General features: G+C 41.6%; 1 protein-coding gene across 1 annotated transcript in view; it reads right to left on the bottom strand.

Moving 5' to 3' along the window:
* Positions 1–22,879, bottom strand: part of LOC115658513 (myocardial zonula adherens protein-like) — a 98,693-nt gene that overhangs the window by 65,691 nt on the left and 10,123 nt on the right. Inside the window, exons 2-3 of the mRNA XM_030577595.1 lie at positions 21,617–21,706; positions 1,439–1,597 (exon numbers count right to left, since the gene is read on the bottom strand). Coding sequence (XP_030433455.1) covers positions 1,439–1,597; positions 21,617–21,706 — 249 coding nt within the window. The remainder of the gene's footprint in view (positions 1–1,438; positions 1,598–21,616; positions 21,707–22,879) is intronic.

The raw sequence follows: 22,879 nt of genomic DNA, 5'->3' as shown, positions 1-22,879 counted from the left end.
TTTGGCTCCCATCATTGTAGCATTTAAATATCAAGGCAGTAGGCTGATAATAGATCAGCTCTGCTCACTTGCCACTGCCAGGGGCGGCTCTAGGGATTTTGCCGCTCCAAGTATGGCGGGCAGGCTGCCTCCGGCGGTTTGCCTGCGGAAGGTCCGCTGGTCCAGCGGCTTCGGCGGACCTGCTGCAGGCTTGCCTGAGGGAGGTCCTCCTAAGCCACGGGACTAGTGGACCCTCCGCAGGCAAACCACCGGAGGCAGCCTGCCTGCAGCCCTCGCAGCGCCGGCAGAGCGCCCCCCGTGGCTTGCTGCTCCAAGCACGCGCTTGGCGTGCTGGGGCCTGGAGCCACCCCTGGCCACTGCCCTGCATCCTGTGTAGTCATTTACACCAGTCAGAATGAGAGCATTTGACACTTACTTTTCACTCACTTTTCACTGGTATAAATGACCATACAAAGGACAGGTCAATGGTGAATTGAGCCCAGAATATTTAGAAAGAGGGCAAGTTTCCTCAACTACAAGAAGCCACTTGGTAAGAGAGAATCAGTGACCCCTGACTATTAGAAAATGGCCTAACACAAAGATACAGCCTGTGAGTGCCTGTAAGCAAAAACAAGCAGATATTAGGAATCAGCATTATTACATCCCCTTAAATTGTTAGCCTGACTCACAGCAATCCTCTCTTTTATATGAAAGTTGATCTCTTGAACTTGAAATCAGTATAGAATCATCTGCACTGGCCAGCTTCTGTAAACTGGCTTCAGGGGTGGGATGGAATAAAGAGAGAAGGATGGATTATTTGCTTTGTGCTAATTAGTGGAATTACTAACTAAGCCTAGAGGGTCAAAGATCCACAGATGAAAGTTTAACTCCTGCATGATTGTGGCACTGAAGTCAGTCTTACCAGCGGCACTGAATTTACACTTCTTTCAGGAGAGCTGCTACTTATAGTTACCTATAGGAATGTCAGTTTCTCTTATTAGCCAATACTATCTGTTCAGTAAAATTTATGCAAGAAGCCACTGTTATTAGGCAATCCCCTACCTTGAAGCTGCCCCAAAGTGTTCTTAAATGAATTGACTACTTTACCGTTTTTAGTAGCTCACCCAGAACTGGAGAGGATGGGTTTGATCAGTCTTTCAAGTGCTGCTTAAACAATTTTCTATGTATTTGATTTCAGATTATAAGGGCTTTGGAACAGGGACTATGACTTGTTTGGCAGCTTACTTGCTGAACAGAAGCAAGAATGTAATTAATGCTCTGGTCTGTGTGTGCATTAGGTATCCACCTTGTTCCCAACCCACGGAGGATGAGAGTCTGTTATAGTACCCTGCTACAGAACACAGGTTTTTTTGACCAGGTTGTAGAGACTCAATAAACAACATTACAGAAAGGATATTTGAGAACATCTTTTAAAATAAAAAATATATATATAACTCACATCTTTAATGTAATTCATCTCTTCTTTCAGCTGATGAGCTGACCACCCATAAACCACCATTTCGTTCTTATGGTTATTGTCAGTCCTGTGCACCACACCATACACCATGCCATCAGAGAACTTCCCTGTAGACATTCCATTCAGTACATGGTAGGGTTGCTATTTAAAAAACAAAAAACAAATTAACAAACACCTTTTACCCTAAGCAATACTAAACATTATAAATTCAAAACAGAAAAAGAGGGCATGCTACAGACCTGCACAGAAGGATACAGACATTGCTTAGGTCTTATATACTTGCATCATCAAGGAATGAGAGAAGTTTCATTAGTCTTAACAGAAATTATGTGTATGTACAACTAGAGGACAACAGACTGGATTTCTAGGTGAGAGAAAGTAACGGGGTTATTAAAAAAAGAATTGTTCAAGACATTAACTTACTCACATTCATCATCTGGATTTGCTCTTTTACACTTGTATATATGTATGGTTGGGTTGGGTTTGGAGGCTAGGGGTAAGTAGATGTGTAGGCACAGCCCATAGCAGCAGTTTTCCTTTGCCTGGAGCTGCTCTCAACTTTTGTTTATAATTTACTTTCAAAATGTTTCTTTATGCATCTTCAAATAAAAATATCCTGGAGGAAATACCAGGAGACAGAGCATGCAAGATGTTTTATTGCTCATTTTAAACTTTTTCATGAAGAAATACACGATAGATGCAGCTTTCATAACTTTCTTACACAAGGTCAGTGCAAGTAAGAATTATAGTGCAAAATATTTAGAAACTTTTATGACTAAATGTGGATCATTTATACATACAAACCCTGATTTAACGTAGTTCTCAGGAAACATCTGAAATTGAAACTTTCAATTAAAAAAAGGAATAAATAAACTGCATTTAGATCATGAATTTTAGATTACAGTGGTTTGATATTTAGTGTTCAAAAATCAGGACTTACTTGTACTATAATTTGTTTATATTATAAGCAGTTCAGTTCACGTTTGAAGCCTTTTTTTTTTTTTTTTTAAGCTGGCATACTTTCATGGTATCCCAATAGTTTAGTTCAGGTTCTGTTTCTTCTGCAGGATTTAGTAATATCATTGGAAGATTTGAAGTAGGGCAATGAGCTGCATGGTATTTGCACATATTTGTGTAGGTGTTAGGAATGTTATCAGTTCTTGTAAGGGGGGCACAGAACTCGAAACTCAGGTCCTAGCAGGTAAAAGTATAAAGGAAGTTAAACTAAAAAATAGATATGCATGTGTGTGCCCCAATTTCAGAGGAACACTGTATCCCCAATTCAGGCTTTCGACACCTCTGAAAAGAATTATGTACAAGGTGTCATAAATTGGGCACCCAAAAGTGAAGTGCACAAAATTAGTGAACACTGTTGAAAATACGGTTGAAAAATATTTATGCATCTGCTTAACTCTATGCACATGAACAGTTTCATTAAACTCAGCACATAATATAAATGTTTGCAAGATTGGGCATAAATCATTAAAAATTACAAACAAACATACATTTTTAGTTTTTTTCCTCTCTATGTACTTTGCAGGACCTGGGTAGATTTGGGAACATTCCTGAACATGTTCCTCAGATAAAGATTTTGTAACTAAACAAATATTCCCATTCAACAATAAGAGCTTTTAAAGCTTTTAGGTGTTGAAACTTATTAAGTTTTTAACACCTCCATCACATTTCAACAGTAAATATTCTCCTTCCCCATCAACTGAGGGATGAGAAAGCTGCAGCTCAATTTTCAATCTCTTATGATGTCACATCCCACTAGCTCTCCAGCTCTTCAGATAACAGAGAAATAAATAAAGACCGACCCAGCATGCTATTTCTAGTGTAAAAAAGCTAAAATGCTGGTGGGGGATGAAGAACAAAGGGGATTATTGGAGTTCACATTTAAAATACTAATGTTAAAGGAACCAAAAATACATCTCCTGGAACTATTCACTCCACAAGACAATAAGCTGGCAACTGTCATACATAATCAATTTGTGCTGTATTCTTAGACACAGTACACAAGTTAATCTCTCTGTTTAAAGATTGTTTTTAAATGATACCTTGTATTGATTTTGAGCAAGCTGGTTTGTTTATATTAGATAATCACACTCTACATTAGCTCTGCATGTATTTGGGAAAAACAACAATATTTACCATACAAATGAAAAGACAATATTTCTGTAGTTTTGACATTTAAAACAACATTACATAATTGTGAAATATTTTCAAGCTTCTGTTATACTGATATTTTCTCCGCAACATCGTATACACTTATCACCCAATCCCCTCCCACCACATTAAAAGAACATTAAAGTTACACCGTCAAGCCCTCCAAAGTTAGGAAGTTCCAGAAATAAGGTTGCCTGTGTAACCTTAATTCAGACCCTGCGGGCATATGCATTATGATAATTCTCTAATTACATTCTCACGTGCTGGGTTTTTCCCCCCCTCAACAGGACCTCTACCTCATTCATTGCACAAGATGGACCCGTTTGGGGGATGAATCAGGATTGTGTAGTAAAGGTGACTTATCTATAAGACCCTGCCTCATTTATTGTACAAGTTGGAAGGTGTGTAGTTAATAAGGCATGGCAGGAAGAGAAGGATGGTCTCATGCTAATAGCAGCTGAATGCTGCCCTGGACAACTGGATCACAGAGTTCCAGTGTGATGCTAGGCAAGACAATTAAAAATCAAAACATTTCACGGGTAGTCATTACTTGTGTGTTTCTCATTTTTAAGCTTGAGACCCTGGGGTCTGATGAACAGAACACTCACACTCTGATTTGCTAAACTCTCACAGCTGCAACTGAAGTCAAGAGGAGTTGTTATTTGAAAATATCAAGTGCTATATACTGCTAAGCGCCTGAAAAAAAATCAGGTCTTAGACATCTCTAATTGAGCATTCCCTCACTACCGGTGCCAGTCTCTTTGCCCAGACATTCCTAGTTCCTCCCTCTCTTCTCTTCATCTGGTCCATCTCTTCCCACCCCTGTTTCTCTCCTCCCTGTATTTTTGCCCCAATCACCTTCCTCTCTGGCTCTTTGTAGCAATCTCATTACGTAGCCAGCCCCCATTTCCCCCATGCATATCCTAGCTCCTTGTCATCTCTCTCTCCCCCCACATCCCCGCACTCATTCACCCATCACTGCTTTCCAGTCCCAGTCTCCTTCAACCATCTCCTGTCTCCCCCCTCCTCTAAGCACTGGGTCTGATATCAGTGTTGTCGTTCCTTCCCAAATGGCTCCCAGATCCCCCATTTTCTTTCACCAGCTCCCAGTCCGTCTCCAACTGTCCCAGTCTCCTTGCCGAACAAGCCTCGGCCTCCTTTTTCTCCCAACTCCAGCCTCCCAACCCCAGTCCCACCCCTACCTCACAACTCCTCATCAGTTTCTCTCTCCCCCTTTTCTCCTCCTGTCCCAGGAAGTCTCCTTGTCCCAACTACTCCTTTCCCTTCTCCCTGGTACAGGTCTTCTCCCTTCTGCATTCCTCCTCCATGCTATCTAACCTCATTCTGAGAAATGACAAACTTATGAAAAATTCAGAAAGCCTTTGACAAGGTCCTCATCAAATGCTCTTAAGCAAATTAGGGAATCATGGGATAAGAGGAAAGGTCTTCTCATAGATCCCTAACCGGATAAAAGATAGGAAACAAAGGGTGGGAATAAACAGTCAGTTTTCACAGTGGAAAGAGGTAAATAGCAGGGTCCCCCAAGGACCTATACTGGGATCAGTGCTGTTCCACACAGTCATAAATGATCTGGAAAAGGCTGTAAGAGTGAGATGGCAAAGTTAGCCGACAATACAAAATTATCTTATAATAAGCAGTTCCATACCCCTAAATCACTTTTGTTGTCCTTCTCCATACTTTTTCCAATTCTAATATACCTTGTTTAAGATACGGTGTCCAGAACTGCCCGCAGTATTCAAAGTGTGGGCATACCATGGATTTATAGTGTCATTGTGGTATTTTCTGCCTTATTACACTGGTCTACAATTTTTGAGAAGTCATCTGCTTCAGAGATAAAATGTGATATTTATTATGTCTTTTGATGTGCTGAATTCAAATATGACAATTAAAACAACTGATTGGCTACTGTTTCTAAGATATTTAAGTTTTTACATTTTATGTCTATGTATATTGTGTAGATAGTAGAGTTTTAATCATAAATTGTAAACCTAGGTCTTTTCATGTGTTTATGGTTGCTTTACATGATAATATTTCACCTGTCCTGTTTATGTAACACTTTAAAAATCAGCAAAAGGGTTATATAAATAAAATTCATTAGGAAACAAAAGGCAAAAAACTATTATGTACATAGTTTAGTCCTATTCAGTGTCTACTAGGCGCTTTTTGGCTTGTCTCTTGTATTCATTAAATGGAGCATCTCTTGTCACTGTCCAGCAATAGTCTGCAAGCATTGATGGGCTCCATTTGCCCTGATAGCCTGCAGGAGATTCCACTGCTGTAGTCTGGAGCCCAATAGCTCTGCCTTACTCTTGAGTAGTTCCAAATCCCTGACAAGGTCATTCAGTTCACCTTGTGTTATGAGGTGTGGTTCAGAGGAGGAGGATGGGAGAAAATGTGGGTCCTGTGACATTGATGGTTCAGGACCAGAAGTTTCATACTCTTCCTCTTCCTCATCTGACTCAAATGAGATGATTCTGGTGCATCAGGAACCGGCAGCCCTTCTCCGTGGGGTACTGGGCGTATAGCTGATGGAATATTTGGATAATGCACAGTCCACTTTTTCTTCTTCGACACACCTTTCCCAACTGGAGGCACCATGCAGAAGTAACAATTGCTGGTATGATCTGTTGGCTCTCTCCAAATCATTGGCACTGCAAAAGGTATAGATTTCCTTTTCCTGTTCAACCACTGGCAAAGATTTGTTGCACAAGTGTTGCAGCTTATGTGTGGGGCCCACCTCTTGTCCTGATCTCCAATTTTGCAGCCAAAATAAAGGTGATAGGCTTTCTTAACCATATTGGTTATACTGCGCTTTTGTGATGCAAAAGTCACTTCACCACAAACATAGCAGAAGTTATCTGCACTGTTCACGCAAGTACAAGGCATCTCTGCTCGCTTTGGCTAAACAGAAATGTGTCCCTTTGCAAAATCAAACACTGACAAATAAGAGAGCACAACACTGTATGATTTCTAGAGCTGATAAAGGGCAATTTGTTCAGCAGAGTGATGTAAGCTTTGTTATGATTGCACCATCCATGACTTCTAGGAATAATATGATGCAATTCATATCATGTATGACGCAATACCAGCTTCAGATTGCATCATTCATTGTTTTGCCTAAAAAGCAAGTACTGTCCAAACCCAGTCATCTATTTATTCATAGATCCAGTCAAAGATGTATTTTAGTAATTTCTGGTTTAAATTGAGATCCCTTCCCTTTATAACTCACTTATCCTCCGCCATTCCCAAGTCAAGGGTCGTATATACTGACCCAATAGCATATCTTGAAAACTAGAGCCAATCAACAATTTTAAGCATCATTTTCATTCTCAGTGACCCAGAATTAGTAAAGTTGGTCTACATTTATTTCAGAAGCATTTTGGCTGTAGAGAGGTGTTATCTATCCATTTCCTAATCGTTCCAAAACACTGTGAGCTTTTTTGACTGCAGATGCACATTGAGTAGATGCTTTCAAAGAACTACCCACGATGACTCCAAGATCTCTTTCTTGAGTGGTAACAGCTAATTTAGAACCCATCATTTTGTATGTATAGTTGAAATTATGTTTTCCAATGTGTATTATTTTGCATTTTCAACATCATTTTATTGCCCCATCACCCAGTTTTGTCAGATCCCTTTGTAACACTTCACAGTCTGCTTTGGACATATCTATATTCAATAAGATCGTAAGAACAGCCATACTGGGTCAGATCAATTGTCCATCTAGCCCAGTAACCTGTCTTCTGACCGTGGCCAATGTTCTTATGTTCTATAAAATCATGAATGGTGTGGAGAAAGTGAATAAGGAAATGTGATGTACTCTTTCATATAACACAAGAGCCAGTGGTCACCCACTGAAATTAATAGGCAGCAGATTTAAAAAAACAATCATCAGGAAGTATTTCTTCAAACAAAGCACAGTCAACCTGTAGAACTCATTACCAGGGAATGTTGTGAAGGCCAAAAGTACAACTGGTTTCAAAAAAGAATGAGACGTTCATGAAGTATAGGTCCATCAATGGCCATTAGCCAAGATGATCAGGGACACAACCCCATGCTATAGATGTCCCTAAACCTCCGACTTGCAAGAAGTTGGGATTGGACAACAGGAGATGCATCACTCAAATTGTCCTGCCCTGTTCATTCCCTCTGAAGCATCTGGCCCTGGTCACTGTCAGAAGACAGGATAATGGGCTACAAGGACCACTGATATGACCTTGTATGGCCCTGCTTATGTAAATTCAGCATGCGGTAAACACCTAGAGCATGGAAAATTTCAACCCAAATGATTAAAGTTTCACAAACTTAAAAGCAACTGTAAAAAATGGTGCTAACAATCTCATCTACTACACAAAGCAAATGCACAGTATAGCACAACTATAAACATACAATTCCATGCTAAAAAAAAAGAAAAAAAGAAATCTCACAGCATATTTTTGGATCCCAGTAATCAAAGCTACATAATCACATACTACTCTACCCATCATTTAAGAACCATTTGCTTTGTTGAAAACACAGAGAAAGCAAGCTTGTTTTACAGGAACTGGGTGGGGCATGATTCAACACTGGCTTTCATTTCCTGGGTTGTGCAATTCGTTTGGTAGTTTCATATGAACGCCACCCTTAAATAATTACTTGCATTAGAGCATTAAAGAATAATTTCCATCTCCCAGATGCCCAAGACAGTAATTGTTTCAACTGTGGCAAATTACTTCAGAAAGTAATATGCTTCTCAAGACCTGAACATTATCCATGGAATAACTACAGCCTAGCAAGTGTAGTTTCCAAAGTCACATAATTGGTTCATTATCATTTTAATGGCACTGTAGCAGCTGAACTTGTTGAGCCCCAGCAGCAAACTTCTACTGGGTCTCCAAAATGGTACAGACTCATTTAAAAATCTTGCTTATAGGTATTAACACAGAGATTATGCATCGAGCTGTACAAATGACTGATTTTTTCCAGTTTTCTGGCAGTTACAAAAAACAGAATTGTTTGACAAACTGAAAAGATAAAAAAAAATTCTCTGAATTTTACGATTTGTATTAAAAATTAAATAAAATGAGGACCTTTATATGAAATGTCATTTTGAACAGAAAAAAAATGAAAATATTTTGTTTGAAAGTGTAAAAACAAAATGTTTAGATTTTTTCTTCCTTGTTTTCAACAGAAACAATTCATCAAATTCAACACAAAATCATGAAATGTTTGAGTTGACCCAAACGTCCATTTTTTGCAGAAAAATTTTTCAGTTGGGAAATTTCAACCAGCTCTAGTTATAAACTTTCTGGCCACAACTGGGCTTTTCCTATGCCAGGCAATGTATTTGTGCAGAATGCCTTGGGAAGATCTTTTCTGGCAAAGATCTAGTAGATTCAAATTAACTAAGATCCGTATCCATCCAAACCACACGGTCCCCAAAATACACTTATTTCCCATTAACACACAGGAGAGTAGATTTACATTTACAGCACAATGGAATTGTACATATGACATGTAAGTATATATTTTACACAATCACTGCTTACACCTCTAACCATGCTTTTTGTTATCACCACCTGCTCCAGGAATTGTGCCTCCTTTCAGGCTGTTCTGTATGTGTCCCAAGTTTTCTCTCTCTCTCTCACAAAAGAGAGAGTTCAAAAATTCCCCTAGTTTGAAAAGCATTCCACATCTAATAAGTACATGACATTGTACATTTGTTCTCTGTTTTACACTGTATTGTTTTGGTTTATGTAGTTCCTTCATACTGTGAACTCCCAAGGGCAAGGATTCGTTACAGTTTTGGCACAGTTTTCCCATTGTTCAATGCTGTACAAATTGACAGCAATATCTATGTTATATTCTCTTTTACTGTCATTTTTCTCCAGACTTTTCCCTCTTTCCCTCCACTCAAATCTCTTTTCACCCTGCCTCTCCCACCTCCTGCAAACAAGTTGGTAGTTCTATCATTTAAAGTTTATTTTTTCCAAACTATTTGTAGCAGGGTATAAGGGCACTACCTGGGCACGGCCAACTAGGGTGTTAATCACAATTCAGCTGCCTGTTTCACTTGCACAGCTACTCAGGGGAAGGGCTAGTGGAGTGGCCCCTTGGAAGGCAGAAAGGGAAAAATTCCTTGGGGAAGTTCAGGTTCACAGCCAGGGGTCAGAGAATGTCTCACCAATTATCTTGACTTATTTTACATTCTTGCTATAAACAAACACTTACCACCTTACAAGAGAGAGGATCTTGCTGACTGCAGTTGTTTTTTCTCATGTTATTACACCAGCATGCACCTGACATTACACATCTCTTCCAATTTGTGTTCTCTGATCACTTACTTACCCCCACCTCTGGTCTGTGTTTCCCCATCAATATTTTATCCTTTTTTCTCCCTCTCTTTCTTGTTGCCCTGTCATACCTCCTCTCTACCATATTCTCCTTCTCCCAAATCTCCGGTGTCCCCCTCTTCCCAACCCAGCCTCATAGAGCACTAGAGCCTTCATAGCCAGTAAATCTGTTTAACACGTGTTTACAGCCACATCTTTTCCCCATTCCAATACAGAGGGGAGCCAGGTTAGTAGATCCTCTCCCCACTGTTCATGTATTGAGTGAGGGGTGGAAACGGTAATCATCACCTCTCTCTGCTGCATGGTAAATGGTGAGGCAAGTGATAGATCTCTCAGTTGGTGATATTAAAAGTCAGTGTGTGTCTTCAAAATGTTCAGGACCAGATGAGCACTGGCTAGGATCATTGCAATCAGCTGCTGAGGTAACTAAACAAAGTGGTCAATGCTAGTGGACCTTAAAGCTAAGATCCAGCCTAACCATCCCTATTTCTGATCAAAATCAACTACTGCTAGAAAAATGTAAAGGAAAGAGTTTTAGCTACCAAGGCACTGCCACATACTCATCACTGTGATATCAGAGCACTTCCCTGAGCAGACACTATAGAAAAAGCGCTGAATTTTATTTGAAAACTATTCTAACATGCTAGCTCAGGGTTTCTCAAACACGGGTCACCGCTTGTGTAGGGAAAGCCCCTGGCAGGCCGGGCCGGTTTGTTTACCTGCCCCGTCCACAGGTCTGGCCGATCACGGCTCCCACTGACCGCGGATCGCTGCTCCAGGCCAATATGAACTGCTGGAAGCGGCAGGGGCTGAGGCACTTACTGGCCACCGCTTCCAGCTGCTCCGCCACCACTTCCAGCAGCGCCCATTGGCCCGGAGCAGTGATCCCCAGCCAGTGGGAGGCACGACTGGCCAGACCTGTGGATGGGGCTGATAAACAAAGGCCCGGCCTGCTAGGGGCTTTCCCTATACAAGCAGCGACTCCTGTTTGAGACACCCTGTGCTAGCTGCTGACTTAAAATTACAGGCTTATTTTGAGTGATTTCTGAGTCTGTGCTGCAATGTAAGTTAGTAGTGAGAATATATCATTTTGATGCACAGCAAATGCTACATGAATCTATCTACAATAGCTTCCAGGGATGTGCTTTGACTCAATGTGCCGTAGCACAGGCACAATACGTTGGGTTATGTATCATAGCATATCCCAAAGAAAAGCAGATAGTTATTTATTATTATTCAGTTCCTTGCACTATTTTAAATAGACACCTAAGATGTTGCAAAATTCCTGCTAATTACCAGGTGTCCAGTTTCTCTCTCAACCCAAATAATAGAGAGTTTGGTCTGAAGCAGAGCTACCATAAAAAACAATATGAGGTGCAATGAAGTTCTCCTCAGAGCTTAAGTGCTGCTTTTTGCTTCCTCTTTTATAGACAGGCATGATGCCTATTAATCTACATGTACAATAAGAAACACGTGCCAAGGTGAGATTTTCCCCCAATCCATATCCAATATGCCATTTTAAAATCAAAAGGTATGTTCTAGACTTTCCTATCACTCCACATTCCTCCTAAACAAGAGTGCACAGTACACTCTAGGCATCCCTTTTAAAAAAAAGAGTAAACCCATCTAATTTAATGATTAAGACACATCTTGGTGTGTTTGGATCAGTGGTTCTCAACCTATTTATCATTGCTGGCTGCATCCAATGCTACCTATATGGCCCTGAAGATGTCATATGGGCCACAGCTGTGTGTGACTGGGCCACAGGTTGAGAACCACTAGTCTGGACACACAACAACAACAGATTCATGTAGGGATGGGTGGGTTAAATAAGAACTTAAAAGTTTTAGCAAAACCTATTGTTAATTACCTGTAATATCTCAAATTAATTCCTTTGGCAGCTACAAGTAGTTAAGATATGCTTCTTATTTCTTCCTGTTCCCAGACCTATCTGAGTATCTGCTATATCAGCTCTGTCTCCCTTTTGCAGGAGCGGCGCCAGGGTTTTTGGCACCCTAGGTGGGGGTCCTTCCACGCGCCCGGTCGTTGGTGGCAATTCTGTGGTGGGGGGGGTCCTTCTGCATTCCCGGTCTTCGGGGCACTTCGGCGGTGGGTCCCAGAGAGAGTCAAGGACCCGCCGCAGAATTGCCAACAACCCAGAGCGCAGAAGGACCCCCTGCCACCAAAATGCCGCCCTCCCAAATCCTGGTGCCCTAGGGACCGCCTAAGTCGCCTAAATGGAAGCGCCAGCCCTGCCCTTTGGTTTATAATACAAGTTACCAATGACATAGACAGTGATAATGTTCTCACAGTTGATTAAGTTACAGATTTCCTGTAAAGAAGAATAGTATCTTTATTATATCTATTCCATCAGCCAAAATTGCACTACTCTGATGAGAGATTATTATTTTTCTTGACATTACTTTAATGTTCATGAAACTCATGTTACATTCAGCTAGGGTGACCAGACAGCAAGTGTGAAAAATCAGGACAGGGGGTGAGGGGTAATAGGATCCTAAGAAAGAGACCCAAAAATCAGGACTGTCCCTATAAAATCAGGACATCTGGTCACCCTACATTCAGGCTACTTTGCAGATGCTACATTATATTTTTAAATGCAATATGGATATGGAAAATGTGCCAATACATATCTTTTGAAGCATTATTTCTTGAAATGCAGCATATATGAAATATAGACTGAAAGAAATATACAAGTTAACTTCTATGATTCTATACCACTTCCAGGAACTTTAGAAAATTCAAAGAGTACCACAATTAGCAAAAACTATCACATTTATCTACCAGTGAAGTAGCTGATTTTATAACATATACTGTAGCCCAGTAGTATCTCACTGTTATATACTGCTTGTCATCAGTAGATCTCAAAGTGCATCACAAAGCATACTTTAGTGGTGCTCAACCCTGGAAAATCTATGTCTCATCCAAAGGAGGTGCAAAGAACCAAAAATAGTCAGAGACACATCATGAGATCACATTAGTGCACTCAAAACCACTTCTTATTAAAGGAGCATCAGGTAGAGAAGTCTACAACCCAGTGCCATCCCATGGTATTTTTATAACTCTCTGGCACTGCCTTTGACACAATACTACCCCTCTAGCTCTTATCCTTCCCAAGCAGCCAGCAGAGATGGGAAGGGAACCTGGGAATTATCCATTTGCTCATCAATATTTCTGTTGCCTTGTCACATGGAAAGCATTCTGCTGATGCAACTGTTGTGTTTGTTCTAACAGCGCCAATCAGATCTGTAGACTCCACAACAGTTACATGTGGTTCAACAGTCAGGTGGAGATTCACAGATCAGAGCAGGGCAGTGTCACAGGGCATGCTACCTCACCCTCTCTCTTTGCAAGCAGTCCTCACACACTTACTTAAGTTCACAACAGCACATTTTATTTATGTCTCATGCAATTTCATGTCCCATCACCATAAGGCTTTACCCAATCTTCAATGTACTCCTTGACTGAGGGGTGATGGTCTCACTTTTAAGATCCTGATATTCTTTGCCTTTCCTTCTAGCCTTTGCCCCTCTCTTCCTGTTTTTTTTAAATGTCCCAACTGATGAGCTGAATCACCTTGTTAGTTGTTTAGTCATCCAGTTCCTAACCAATTATCTCCTCAATTTGGCCCACATGGGGATATTTGCAAGGTGCACAGAGGGATGAATCAGCCTTAAACTAGTCACAGGTTCTTAGGCCTTCTCACTGCATTGTTAGCTTGAGCTGTAACTTGAGTTTTGCACCTAACCTGACTACAGTCCACATAAAAATCTCTAGCTCAATTTAAATGGTGCTTGAAGCTCCTGCTAGTCAGAATGGGAATGCAGTATCTTGTATTACAACAGCTCATCAACTACTAATCCAATCCCTCTGGGTATGTCTACACAGCAATTTAAACCCAGGCTCAATCTAACCTCCACCTTGTAGCCACACAGCAAATGTGCTAACCTAGGGCTCATTCCCAGGGTCCCAGGCAATGTTCCCTCTATTTTTTCCAACCATGTGCAGAATACATTTTATTATGTGCACTGTGGTGATGTACACCACTAGTAGAAACAAAAAACATTATATATATATATTTTTTAAAGTTACCATAGGTATAATTACTCCAGCCAGGATAGGTTAGGCATTTTGGATCTCACTACTCAAAGAATTAAATTTAAGTGTAAGAGAAATAAAAATTATGAAATGCATAGACCAGTCAAAAACTAAAATAACACACTTTGAAAGAGTAAAATTACACACACACACACACACACACACCGTGTGTGTGCGCTGGCTGCTGGGGAAGTTTCTGAGAGACACTGTGCACTGTCTCTTTAAAGCACTCACTGAAAGTTCTTCTGCTCCTGAGCCCTGTTCCCTCTCTCCCACTCTGCAGAGATTGGGGGACACTGGCAAGGGAGAGAGAGCACACACGCGCACACTGGCTGCTGGGGAAGTCTCAGACACCGTGTGTTGTCTCTTTAAGGCACTCACACCACCTAGAAGGCTTGTTCAGACCTCAGCAGCTCTCTCCTGCTCCCAGTCCTGAGCCCTGTCTCCTCTCCCCTGCTCTGTGGTTATGGGATACAGGGGTAGGGGGAGGGGGACACCCTGACATCAGCATCCCCCTCACACACACACACACCGCACAGCCAGCAGGAGGGTCCCAGGAGCAGCTGCATGAGCAAAACAGCAGTGGGGAGGGGCACCTGAACACATGCTGCCAGATGTGCTCTGCTTATCAAGTGCGCGGCACTTGAATCACTCCTGGGAGGCTGTGTGGCTTAGAGGATACACAGGCCAAGACCCTTCAGGGCTGGAGAATCTGACCCCATATTAAGTTGGGACCTAGGGCCTGAGCCCTATTGGTTTCCTGTGTGCACATGGCTTCAGCTTGACTTGGGTCCTAGAAGTGTTCCTGCATACCCCAGAGTTCCTGGCAGCAGAGGAGCATGCAGCCAGGGAGTAGCCAGAAGTGGCTCCCTATCACTGGGATGTTGGATTAAAAATGCAGTGCAGATGGTCAAGCCAAGGATTCCTTGCCACAGGTCAGCTGACTTAAGTCCCACTAACCCTTGGTGTACATAGACATAGCCTCCGTGAGAGTATTGTTTTGCAGTGTGGTCACTCAGTAGGCTTGAGTGGAGCAAGTTGAGTGTACTAACTGCAGTAAAGACATATCCTTAGATGCTACAGTAAGAAACAAAGATGGGTATAAAATTCAGTAAGTGCTCAAAATAAGGTCTTGTCTACACTATAGAGTTTTGTCAACAAAAGTTTGTTGGCGATCAAAAGTGCTATAACAAGACTGTTATTGCATGTTCACACTATGCTCCCTCTGTCATCAGAGCGCATCCACAGTTGGTGCTCTAGCATTGTGGGAGCTATCCCATTTCTGCAGCTAGGACTTGTGCTGCGATCCACTCTGCGCTCGCACATCATAGGGGCAGGTTCAAATCCCATGATGCATTATTTTTGTCCCAGCATTCCATGGTCTTCGAACTGCATTCTATGAACTTTTTCATTGACCTCTGTTTACCATGCGCCCACTATCTCTGTGTGAAAGAATGGATTTTGCACTGCTCCTGTTGTGGTCACATTGTGGATCGTCATACATTATATCACGAACTCCCAATCTGAACAGGAATCAGATTTGCGTGACCTGCTGTGTGCCATGGAAAGAAACACCAGATTAACTTTTGGCATTCATGGAGCAGCTGCACACAGTGGATTCCTGAGCTTTTGAGCTCAGGAAACAAACACTGAGTGCTGGGATGATGAGCAGTGGCTACAGAGCTTTCGGATGTGGAAAGCCACCTTCTTGGAACTGTGTGCGGAGCTCACCCCAGCACTACGGCACAAGGACACCAAAATGAGAGTTGCCCTCTTGGTGGTAAAGTGCATGGTGACCACAGCGTGGAAGCTGGCGACTCCAGTCTGCTACCAGTCAGCCGCAAATCAGTTTGGAAGTCGACCGTGAGTGCCACATTAACATGAATGAACAAGGCCATTAATCACATCCTGCTACAAAGTACTGAGACTCTTGGCAACGTGTGGATGGTGTTGCAGTGGATGGCGTTGCAGCAATGGAATCCCCTAATTCCAGGGAGGGACGATAGATGGAACACATATTGCAGTTTTGGCCCTGAACCATCTAGCAACAGAGTACATCAATAGAAAGGAGTACTTCTCTATAGTATTGCAGGCTCTTGTGGATCATCATGGGCATCTCATTGACATCAACGCAGGCTGGTTCGGGAAGGTACATGACACATGTATCTTCAGGAACACTGGCCTGTACAGAAAGCTGCAAGCAGGGACTTTCTTTCCAGACCCGAAGATTTCCGGGGGGCAAGGGGGGAGGAGGAAGAGGGGGCTCAATGTTGAAATGCCCACAGTGATCCTGGGAGATCCAGCATACCCCTTACTTCCATGGTTCATGAAGCCTTACAAGGGAAACCTGGACAGCAGCCAGGAGCACTTCACCAATAGGCTGAGTAGGTGCAGAATGACCAGGGAATATATATTTGGCATATTAAAAGTGCATCTTTATGGCAGATTAGATCTAAGTGAGGAAAACATTCCCATAGTCATAGCTGCCTTCTTTGTGAGGAGATGGGTGAAAAGTTTGACTGGGGTAGAGCGCAGAGGCAGATCATCTGATTGCTGATTTTGAGCAGTCTGATACCAGGGCTATTAGAAGGGCACAACAGATGGCAATTCGAATCAGGGAGGCTTTGAGGCAACATTCTGACAATGAGAACCAGTAATGTATATTTCTGTTGAGTAATCTGTTCATTATTTTGAGTTTTCTTATTTTCCCTAACACTTGTGATGTTTCCCAAGTGGGATTTACCATAAGCAAATGATTAAAATGCATGCATATGTTTTACTACCAGCAGTTATCGCTACATGTGGAATCCAAATAAAGACTGGTCATCTTTCAGAGAGTTTGTTTTTATTAAATACCAATTAACAACCAATACAAAAGACTTGGTGGGAAGGGAGTTAGCAGTGCAAGGCAGTGGATGCTCTCAAAGCTGTGCTTAAGTCCAGCTGTCATTTTGGAAGATGTCCAAAGGGGTGGAGTGAACAGGATACTGAGATGTTCCAAATAGTTGGAAGGAATGTGTGGGAGGAGTTTGGAGAGGGCATGGAAAACAGTTCTGTATTGGCTGCAGGGAGTGGGGAGGGACGCGAGCATGCATTGGTTCTGACTGAAGTGTGATGAGGATCTTCGGCATCTCTGTTTGCTCCTCCATGACTTTTATCATCTGCTCATGGGCCTTTTGAAGGCGCTCCACACTCTCCTTTCTATCCCATCTTTCCATTTCTCTCCCTGTGTTCTCTTTTTTTCTGCCTCAGATGATTGGAGAACCCCGCAGAACATGTTCTCCTTGCTTCACCTTGGTCACTTCCTTATCTGATGGAGGCGTTCCACCGGTGTGTAGTACAGTTCCTGCATAAGTACAGGAAACAATAATACACAGAAGCATGATTGTTAGTGCATGCACAGCACTGAATCATTACGTTAAAATGCGTCTCTTTTCACATATGAATTGTTTCTCACTGTCCCCTGGCAAGCAACAGCTCAGTGAATACCCTAAACATGGTGAGTTTGGCCCAGGGGGCGGGGAGTTAGGCATTCAAGATGGGGCAAAGGATCTAAGGGGTTTTTTTAAGGGGATCACTGGAGGCGAGTGGTGACAATATTGTAAATTCTGCCACCATTTTCCACAGGTGGGGATCACTGAAGCAGATATCGCACTCCTGATGGTAAGCAAGGATGCATCTACTTCATGCATGCAGCTTCAGACCTGGCTCCTATGCTGCTTGCCTGTGCGTCGCTTTGGTCCCTACACCAGTGATTGTTGATTGGCCTGGGAAAGTTTCCTACAACAGGGGAAGGAACAAAGCAGCTCTGCCAAAGAACCTTTGACCAAGGATTGGCGAATACCTCCAGGAAAGTTTCCTAGCGATCTCTCTGGAGGATTCCTATGAAATCTCGGTGTGCATCAACACACTGTTCCATCACACTGCTTAGCTGCACAGGGGAATGTGAAGCACACTCAAACACACTTGTCTTGCACATTTCTATCTCTTCACCCACTTCTACAGGATACAAGGACACCTATATATCAAATAAGCGAGTGGCATCAGCTCAAAAAGATCACTTACCAGGAGTCTGCTCTCCAGCATCTTGCTCGCCGGAGACGGACTGCGGGAACTGGCTAGACACCTCCTGCATGGAGAAGAGTTCCCGATTTGCAGTACCACTGGACGACCCGGCTGTGGGCTCCACATCATCCTCCAACTCCACCTCTAGGTCCCTGACTTTGTCCACTGTCTCCAGCCCCATCAAAATATCCATAGGGCTCATGGTGGTGGAGATGGGGTCCCTGCAAGGATGGCGTCCCGCTCCTTATAGAAGCGGCAAGTCTTCAGCGCAACACTTGAGCAACTGTTTGCCTCCCTCACCTTATGGCACACCTGCCTCAACTCCTTTATCTTCACTCAGAATTGCACAGTGTCCTGAGCGTAGCCTTTATTGCACAAGGCATAAGAAATCTGCCCATAGGTGTTGAAATTCCTTCAGTTGGAGCAGAGCTGGGACTGGACAGCCTCTTCTCCCCATATACTCAGCAGATCGAACTGCTCCAACTGTAGTCCAAGTGGGAGACCATTTGCCCCATGGAGCCACCATGGTCAGCTAGGAGACTGTGATGTGAGCTCTCCATGCTGAGCAAATAGGATGTGGAATTTCAAAAATGGTCTTTAAAGATGGAGGGATGGATGCTTGTTTACGTAGCTGCAGGGCAGCAGAGTTCGAACTGCTGACCTGAGCAGTCAGGATGGGCATTGTGGGACCTCCTGGAGGCAAATTACAGTGACTACAATAACATTTTGTCGATAAAAACTTTGCCGCAAAAAGCTCCATGACTCTCATCGAGGTGGTTTTATTTTGTGCCAAAACAAGAGAATTGTGTCAATAAAAGTGGCATTGTAGTGCGTATATCTCCCCTATTTTGTCAACAAAAGCTGCCTTTTGCCAATAAAACTGTAGCGTAGACAAGGTCTTACTCTCATATCCAACAGTGGTATTTTTCACAATATAGAGTATTTAAAGACAATACAATATTGTGATCACACAGCTTTGCTGTCCAGTGACTATCATGCTGTTCCTTTCGGTTCTTGGCACTGCACAGCTGTATTTGCATACTTTAATTGTTAAATACAAGCCTGCAAACTGAACAGTCACCTAACCCCTGTCTCTATTATCCCCATTTATAAAAGGCTATAGTTCCCTGTCTCACAAAGGCGTTCTGAGGATTAGTTAATGTTTGTAAGACACTTTAAGAATAAAGGTAATTTTATTAATGTTGAGTCAGTCGAATATGGGTGGATCAACTGAGATATTTGATCACATTATCTTGAGATATAAAAGTATCTTATCATTCTTCAAATAAAATTTTAAAAAAGAAAGAATAAATAGAGCCCTGTCTGCATTCCCAGTTAATATGCAACCAGATAGGGTTTATACAAGCAATCATTACAGTGACAATAAAATCTATCCGTAATAAATTACAAAATTCTCTTAAAGATATTTGGTGAAAACCGATTCACAGTCAATAACTTTTTGCAGTTGTTTGTTTATATGATGATATGCATTTAACTATCTAGAATGGCCACCGGATACAATATGATGGCATGAGGGGTAAAATGTTCCACATGTTTTTGAATATTTAATTGCAATGCCCACTGCCAACTAGATATATACTCTTGAATACCAAGAATTATTATTGACAAGAATTACTTACCTTTGGAAAACTATTGGACTGTTATAACTCAATGCAATAAGGTCATACAGCTGGCAGATAATTCTGAATTTAACTAATATAAATCATAAAACAATATGAAGGAAGAATCCAGTGTCTTGGGAATATGTAAACAAGCTTACCACTCTGCATTCTTGACTATACCAAGGATTCATACAGTTGCTCCCCCTTAATACATTCGCTGGTATAAAACTGCCAGCCTCAACTTGTGTTAAATTTGCTATTTGAATGTACAGTTGTAGGGGGAGGAGGTGGGAAATATCATTTGCTTCCTTTAAATTCAAGGCCCTACAGTGAAAAAGACTGTCAGAAATAAAAACCGTCTCAGCTCTGATCATTCATGGGCCTCTGACACTTCTTTTCATTATTGTTTCCCACCTACTACAGTCAACATATATCCTGCTAAAAAACAAACTAGAACTACTCTTAATGTGGATGGACCCTAAATCCATTGCCCTAATTAATTAGCAGAAATTCCTTGGGTATCAGATACAAATGAGGAGAGGATTTAAAGTGGCAAAAAGTATTCCACATGCCACAACTACACAGTTTAAATATTATGGGTTTGATTCTAATTGACACTAATCCATCTTCGAGTGAGTAGAAGTCACATTTATAGCCACTTTAAGATCCCTTTAACAGCACCAGAGTTCTGTCAAGGGGCTTAGTGTAAATAAGAATCCAAGCCTGTATCTTTGCACAACTGATATTTGATAAACCCCTTATATTTTGACAATTTTGAACAAAATTGAAAGTAGGGAAAACATTTGTCTCTTGCTAGAATCAGGCTAGAGTTACGTTAGTTTAGACATACTATTAAGTAGTTGTGTTTTGAGGTGATCCTAATGCCGCATCACAATTCAAGCATTGTTCTGCTAATTTCTTGTTTCAGTTTGGTTTAATAAAGTGTTCATGTGGTCAAATAATAAAAGCTTTCCTTTTTAATCCTGGCTTAAAACAGGATAAACATACTTATGGCACTAAAAATCTGGCACCAAGTACTTTTTAAAAGGTGTTTAGGTGCTTAAATAACTGTAAAAATCTGGCCCTTACAGATTGATCTTGCACCTCTAAACTCACAAAGTTTTGCCACTGCTTCTGTAGGAACAGAACTGGACCCTTTGTCTCTTTCTCACTGCACTGCTCTCGCACCATTTTCTTTCCAGAAGAAACTTGATTTCCTTCTTTTGTATTTTCCCCATCAGTATTAGTCTCTCTCTTCTGTGTAATATAGTTAACAACTTACACTTCATTTTTTTTTCCTTCTTCAAAAAGTCATAGGAAGGCCAGTTCAAATATACATTTTTAAGGCCCCAGTCTTGCAAAAACTTAAGTCCCACTGAAGCCAGTGGGGACCATTCATAGGTTTAAGACTTGCAGGATCAAACTCTAAGATGCTAAACTCTTCGAGACAAGGACCTTGTCTTTGCATGCACTAGTATTGTGCCTAACACAATGGGTCTCTGGTCTTGATTTGGACCTCTGTTTCAAGATTTTATTATTTAATATTTGTAAGTACCTCAGCTGCTCATCACCTAGAGCCTATGTGCTGCAAAGGTATTCTAATGCTTATACCTCCAGGCACAATTTTGCTGCCATCAACTTCAGAGCTCACCCATACCTCAGTTTTGAGCACAGTATAACTTTTATGTGAAATGTCAATTTTCATTTCTTAAATTTGCAAAGATGTTGAAATTCCCATCAATATTAATCACAATTTCTGTGGAAGGGATGAAACAAACACATTCTGATTGTTACCAAGTGCATGCTGGTAATCGCCAGCCTACACTCAATGCACTTACTTTTTTTGTTCTTTCAGGTTTATTTGCTCCTTGTTCAGAAAATGAGCCTTCATCAGGTGGCACTGTTAGGCGTAATCTACAGACATTCATCTAGAAAGGAAATAAAGGTTTTCTTTCAGTTTTAAGAATGCAAAGAAAAGTCATTTTAATAGACCCCTCTATAAAACAAGATGTGCTAGCTTTCGAGTTTTCATCCATGCCACAAACAATGGAAAAAGTTACTTTCTAATGGCTGGGCTTTTTAGCTGGCAAGAACTAATTCAAGGAGAACATTACATACCTGAAATAATAACATGCTGTTGACTGAAATGGGGTTTTGCTATGTTCACCCAAATGACATTGAGAACTGAAATACACTAACACTGAAAATAGTTTTCTTCAGTTTCTCTGCTTTGATTGCAATTTGGCACATCTTTGATCTTTAAAATGGGAGATTCAGTATCTGAGAACATAAAATGCTTTCTAGAACAGACCCTGTTTTTATGTCGAGGACATACCAATAGCTTGATCCTGGAAACACTCATGAGTTTAGTTCCACTGAATTCAATGAGATTAATCACATCGGTAAATTATGAACATGGCTAAAAGATCATAAACTCTTTCATAAAAAAAAAGTGTAATCAAGGTCCCTCTTCCTACGTGACCTTGGAAAAGCCACTTCCTCTTTGGTGAAATGGGATTAATAATACTGTTTCCCCCTCACCCTGTTTCCCTTTGTTGTCTGTTTAGATTGTAAGCTCTGAGGCAGGGGCTGTTTTTTACTACAAGTTTGTTCAGTGCCTAGCATGACAGGGCCCCAGTCTTGGCTGGAGCCTTTAGGTGCCACAATAAAAAGCAATAATGATTCCTAAGCAATAGATACCAACTGCTGAAATACAAAACACACACTGTCCAAACTAAAACCCAGACTCTCTCTGACATCTGCTTGTGACTGTCTAGTTGTCAGCTCAAGCTCAACATGGCTAAAAAAGAGAGTTCTTGAATTTCCCCCCAAAAAATCCTACTTCTCTTTCTCAGACACTATGGACACCACTACAGTCCTACCTGTCACTCAGGCCCATAATGTGGGTATCATCTTGGACTCTGACCTCTATGTCTAATTCTTCACAATTCTTTGCGCATAACATGTCTAAGATCCGGCCTTTCCTATCCATCCACACAGCTAAAATGTTCCTCCAGGCCCTCATGCCTCAATTATTGCAACATCCTTTTCTCTAGTGTTGACAAACGCGATCCTGTTTCACTCATATCCACTGAAATTGC

The sequence above is a fragment of the Gopherus evgoodei genome, chromosome 10, assembly GCF_007399415.2.
Source record: "Gopherus evgoodei ecotype Sinaloan lineage chromosome 10, rGopEvg1_v1.p, whole genome shotgun sequence".
In the NCBI taxonomy this organism is placed as follows: domain Eukaryota; kingdom Metazoa; phylum Chordata; order Testudines; family Testudinidae; genus Gopherus; species Gopherus evgoodei.
This window is presented reverse-complemented; position numbering and strand designations above follow the sequence as displayed.